General features: G+C 43.6%; 1 protein-coding gene across 1 annotated transcript in view; it reads right to left on the bottom strand.

The window, feature by feature from the left end:
- Positions 1-1,079: 1,079 nt before the first annotated feature.
- LOC131834285 (DLA class II histocompatibility antigen, DR-1 beta chain-like) overlaps positions 1,080-6,000 on the bottom strand; it is an 83,351-nt gene continuing 78,430 nt past the window's right edge. Inside the window, exons 5-6 of the mRNA XM_059178734.1 lie at positions 1,709-1,732; positions 1,080-1,414 (exon numbers count right to left, since the gene is read on the bottom strand). Coding sequence (XP_059034717.1) covers positions 1,401-1,414; positions 1,709-1,732 — 38 coding nt within the window. The 3' untranslated portion in view covers positions 1,080-1,400. The remainder of the gene's footprint in view (positions 1,415-1,708; positions 1,733-6,000) is intronic.

The following is a 6,000-nucleotide window of genomic DNA, read 5'->3' as shown; positions in this document are numbered from 1 at the left end:
GTAGTATGTAGATTAGATAGATGAGAAAGAGATAATGACAGATGGGTGATATAGACAAAATGAGTTGATCTAGGTATATATTCCTATTCTCTTCTTCTATTTTATTAAACAAAATGTTGTTTGCTTTACAAACTTTTCTGTACCCATACAAACACCTTTGAGAGATTATTCTATAGCAGTGTGTTATTTTTTCCTTCCAGCTGCATAACATTTCATTGTTTGTATGGGCATCTGAATATTCATAATTTCCCCCTTTGTTTCCCAGTACTCCTTCTGATCTGCTAAGATATTATCCATCCAGGATATTCCTGTAGACAATAAGAATACACACAGTCTGGAAGGTCAGAATTGTATCTTTCCCCTAGAGTTGTGGCTTTGTCTTGGTGGTCTGAGACTTAGTTATTGGGAAGGCTGCATCCCAAGCCAAAGTGTTAGCATGCCACTAAGTTTATCTGAGAGCCAGAAAAAGATGGAAGGGTAGACAGAGCTCACCATCAGTATAATGAAAGGGGTTTACTCAGGTTAGGATACTTTCTATAAATAATCAGGGAAATTTGTACCTGGCTGGCTCAGTCAGTGGAACATTCAACTTGTGATCTCAAGGTTATGAGTTCATGTTCCATGTTGGGCATGGAACCTACTTTAAAAATAAAATTAAATAAAAATATAAAAAATAAAAAATCAGGGACAAAATGACAAAAGAATGTTATTATAAAAAGTCTAAGGGCATCACCTCTGTAAAAATTATTTGCATTACATTGCAGGAATATTTTTTTGTCCCCTTTCCTTATCCCATCGTGCAAAAGGACTGGTGTGTTTGTGTTTCAGAACATAGACATGTAGGACATCATCATCTTATGGGTCATTAAGGGCTTCCTCCAAACTCCAGAAAATATGTCTAATTACAGAACTTGTAAAGCTCAAGAATAAATGGGAATGAAACAAGGATACTTTCAAGATCCCCATATCTGAGCAAAATTCTGGGATATAAATAAAAACCATTATTTTATTGTGGTGGAATCCTCCCTTTGTCTTTTTTTTTTTTTATACCTCTTTTCTTTGAAACTATTTGAAACAGATTATTTTAACCCCATGTTTATTTGAGAAAAGCTTATGAAGATACATGAGAAGAAGTTCAGTTCCCGTGCAGGGAAGCAGGAAAGGCGATGCAGAAGGGGACCAGAGAGAATGCAGAGGAGGTACTGAAGTCACACTGGGGCTTCCAGGTCAAGGAAGGGGCAGGCAGAGCCACAGGGAGAACAAGTGCTGCAAGGTCACTGCAGCCGGGCCAACCAGATCTGAGAAAGCACTGTAACTGTGGAGGAGTGAGAGCTGGAAGTCTTTCACTCTTAGAAGAAGCTGGGAAGGAAGGTTCTTCCTGGAGTGTCACCATCTCCACGTCAGCTCAGGAGACCTGCAGAGACAGAGCAGAGTGTTATTTCCAGACCCACCTCTCCAAGCAGCTCCTTCTCCCTTTCCCAGGGCCTTGAATTAAAGCCCTGCAGTAAGAAGAGCATATTCTTAGGTCTTCTTGATCTGAAGCTATTTCACAGCACAGGACTTTTACTAAATGGAGAAAGGAAGCTTCAGGGTAAACTGCCCAATCAGAAGTCAGATCCAAAGTCTTTCTCATTTTTTCTGTCTTTCACCATTACCACTTGTTCTGGAATAACCAAATCTATCACTAAAGAGGATGACAGAGCATTACCTGTTGGCTGAAGTCCAGAGTGTCCTGGGAAAGAGAAGAGAAGACATATACTTAACATATAAGAAGGTAAATCTGTCCCTACACACAAGGTCCCAGCCCCAGACCCGCCTCCTTAGATTTCTCTAAATCTAATCACAACCGACATGACATGATGCCAGAGTGGAGAAAAAAGTGAGAGATGTGACCCACGAAGCTTCCGTCACACAAATACAGTGGGATTTCACTAGCTTTAGTGCCTCTTCCTCCATTTGGCCCAGGATCCCAAACCAAGATTCCCACGCTTGTTAACCTCTCTCTTATCTCTACAGGCCATAATCTCTTATACTAAAACCCAGTAACCATGGGCTGTTGCTTTCTAGATTTCTAAGAAATCTGAAGTCGAATTGGGAAAGAAACGCTTCATACAGTGTCACTGGTACACAGAGACCTTATTTGATCAAAGCTGTATTTCTCCCCCACAGGGTCTCTGTGGAGACTCATCAACAGGTGCCTTACCCTTTTGATTCCTGAAGTAGATGAACAGCCCCACCACGAGGAAGAGCAGACCCAGAACAAAGCCTCCAGTTCCACTCAGAATCTTGCTCTGTGCAGACCCAGACTGTGCCCCTGAGAGAAGAAACAGTTTTAGTGATTTTTATCCCAACTCTAACATCTCCGATAGAGACTCTGAGATTGAGAACTCTGAGAATGAGGAAGACAGACTGCCTTGAAGAAATCGAATAATTTTCAATTTCTGGAAAAGAAATTTAAAAATCATATTGCACAAATGCAATGTTTAGTCGCTGAACTTTTTAAATATCACAGCTCTGACAAATCCACTACTTCAGGGATGCCTGGGTGGCTCAGTTGGTTAAGCGGCTGCCTTCAGCTCAGGTCATGATCCCAGCATCCTGGGATCGAGTCCCACATTGGGCTCCTTGCTCAGCAGGGAGCCTGCTTCTCCCTCTGCCTCTGCCTGCCATTCTGTCTGCCTGTGCTCGCTCGCTCTCTCGCTCACTCTCTCTCTCTGACAAATAAATAAATAAAATCTTTTTAAAAAAATCCACTACTTCAGCATCAAAGGATGAGAAGCCTGGATGGAGTCCACAGAGCTCAACAGATTGTGCAGAGCAACACAGCTAAGGAAAGGCAGAGTCAAGATTGGATTCCCCTCAAGTCAGGAAGGTTCCTACATTATGGAGGATGTGCCTCTTCTGAGACCACAATCAACAACTCAGAGCAACAGCGCTTGAAGCACAAGCCCAACCCGAACCAGGGGACTGGTGCCCAGTGTGAAGAGGGAACCATGACCTGTGAGCCATGGAAAATGTCAAAACATGGACAACCTCTGTTCTGCCAGCCAGGCATAACTGCCTCACCAGGGAATACAGGATCTATACAAATGATCACAGGATATCTAGAAACTATCAGAGGATTTCTACCACAGGATATCACTCAGCAACCCCCAGTGATCTGTGCTGAAGAGAAGAGATCATGGAACAAATGAAAACATGGTGTAAGGAGAGAAAACCCTGACACTCAGGAAAAGGAAAGTCCCCTCCTTAGTGGGTGAGGAACTTAGGAGATCAGAAAGCTTCTCACTCCATTCCACAGTGACAGGGCTCATCAAACTGGGGTGCTCCACTTGCAGGTATAGACCTCTCCACTCTGAGGAACTGTCTCCAGCATCACTAGGGTCTGGAAGGTCCAGTCTCCATTACAGATCAGGCCTGTGGACGCGACCCCAGACTCCTTTTCCTGGCCATTCCGGAACCACCCAACTTTAATGTGGCCTGGATAGAAACCATTCACAGAGCAGACCAGGAGGTTGTGGTGCTTCAGGGGCTGGGTCTTCACAGGATACACAGTCACTATAGGCTCCACTAGAAGAGAAGAGGTAGAGGGACTCAGTGAGGATGACAGACTCAGTCTCCCATGTTGGCTACCTCCGGTCTCTGGTCCTTGGCTGAGTCTCAAGCAGGCTTTCCTAAAGCTGACCATGTAGCCCAATTAAACCAGTATCGTGAACCTTGAGTTTAATCCTGACAGCATGGGTCCATTTGATTTGAAAGCTATTGGGTAAATTTGTGGGTTTATTTTTCATGGTATGAAGCCGTTAATCCTTGTAGAAGTGTTTCCAAGTTTTGTAAGGCATAAAGTGTCTTAAAAACACAATTTCTGGAGCAGGCTGACTGAGTTCAAATCCAGACTCTGCTACTTTACTTATTCATCCTGGGAGAATTTTGACATTCTTCTGTGCCCCAGCTTTCTAAGATATCAAGGGGAATAGTGATATCAACTTAGCTGTTAGAGTTATGTGAAGATTAATGTACCGAAGGATGTAAAACGGTAACTGGAATTTAGCCTTCAGTATGTGTTAGCTACTTATTATCTTTGTTTTGTTGCTCTAAGCAGGGTGGATAAATTGGGGAACAGCTTGAGGTAGATGGGGAAAGAGAGTGTGAAATCCTGGGAATGCTACATTCACACCTTGGAACAATCCAGACATAGTTCTACCCTGGGAAGCAGGAAAGACAGAGCTGGTTCTCTAGCTCTGGGAGTTGAGTCCAAGAATAGCAAGAGTCCTAAAAGAGGAAAAAGAGCAAGGAAACTCACTTATTTTAAAAAAATTCTCATAATTCCACCAGCTGATCAGTCCTTCTTTTTTGCAGTATAAAAATATCTATTATTAGAATTGTTATCATTTTATAATTTTCTCCTTTTTACAACTAACATTTGAGTTCAGGGCAGGATCTGAGACTCACTAACAGGTATCCTTAGTGCCCAAGACCATCCCTGACATTACAGCCTGAATAAATATAATTTCTGTTTTGGTAAAAGGAGAAATACATGAAAAGCTTTTTATACCATAAAATGGTAGATTCAAGATTGAGGAGAAACCACTGCTAAAAATTTTGCAGTATATTTCCTAAAATAAAAATGTTTCCATCCCTAGCAGGAGAAGTCATAAACAGAACCAAAATACAAACCACAAACTAGGGAAAATGCTGGATCAAATGTCAGCAAATGTTAATAATCTTATTTATAGAGCATGTATATAATCACTGAGAAAAACACCAAAACCCCAAGATAATAGACAGTAGATAATTTTTTAAATGGTAAAAATCATTAGCCAAATAATATATGAAAATAATGTTCAATAATCTTAGAAATCAAAGGAATAGAGATTAAAAATTAACAAGATAAATTCTCAACTGAGCATGTGGCAGTATTGAAAAAGGTCTAGCAAAGGGGAATGTGAGGTGAATTGTTACAACTATATCAAAAAATCGTATGCAACTCCTTAAATACTTTCATCATTATATAAACAGCAGTATCAATATGTTTTGTAACAAAAATGTAATTAAAAATGCAGTTTCAAAATCACAAATAAATAAGGGTCTCAGAGGTCTCTTGGACCCATTAAAAATTAGTCTGACACTTTTTCTCAATGAAATGGCCCCACACACAGACAGGCACACTTACTTCAGGGGTTCAGAATTAAGAAGGGTGAGTGGCAAGAACAGAGGGTGACTGGCCTCCTCACATTCTCCCTAATCTTTTAATCCTCCTCTCCCTTCCCCTAAACCTTCACCCTAACCAGGACACCCTCCACTTCCCTCCCCAGGACTCCACCACCTGCCTAGTGTTCCCTCCACCTGCAGCTCCTGAGCTCCCCTCACCTCTCCCTCGGGGGCCACCAAGGATGTCAGATGTCCCCTGCTGCATCCTCCCCTCACACCCTCTCTCCCAGCCCATCCCCACATCCAGGCCCACAGCCCAGCTCACACTCATTCTCTGCCCACCCCCGCCCCCCCGCTTCAGAGCACACCCCTCACACACTGTCCGCACAACCACACAGGGACACAACCATACAATCACAACCACACACTCTGCACAGTGACACAAACAGACCACAATGTCCCTGACAGGGCACTCTCACAGGGATCCTTCTAACCTGTACTTGCTCAAGACCCTGTGCGCTCACCCCCAGACGAGTCTGTCTCAGTATCCGTCTGTGTCTGTCTGTCTGTCTGTCTGTCTCTCTCTCTCTCACACACACACACACACCCCTACCTTCCCCCATCTCCGTCCCTGCCGCGCTCACCTCGCCGCTGCACCGTGAAGCTCTCACCCACCTCGTAGTTGTGCCTGCAGTATGTGTCCACTGAGGCCCGCGCATCCTCCAGAAAGTCCTTCTGGCTGTTCCAGGACTGAGCACTGGGCCGCCCCAGCTCGATCACCGGCCGGAACTCCCCCACGTCGCTGTCGAAGCGCACGAACTCCTCGCCGTTATAGAAGTGTCTCTCCAG

The sequence above is a fragment of the Mustela lutreola genome, chromosome 6 (assembly GCF_030435805.1).
Source record: "Mustela lutreola isolate mMusLut2 chromosome 6, mMusLut2.pri, whole genome shotgun sequence".
Taxonomy (NCBI): domain Eukaryota; kingdom Metazoa; phylum Chordata; class Mammalia; order Carnivora; family Mustelidae; genus Mustela; species Mustela lutreola.
The sequence above is the reverse complement of the archived record's forward strand: the minus strand, read 5'-3'. Positions and strand labels throughout refer to the sequence as shown.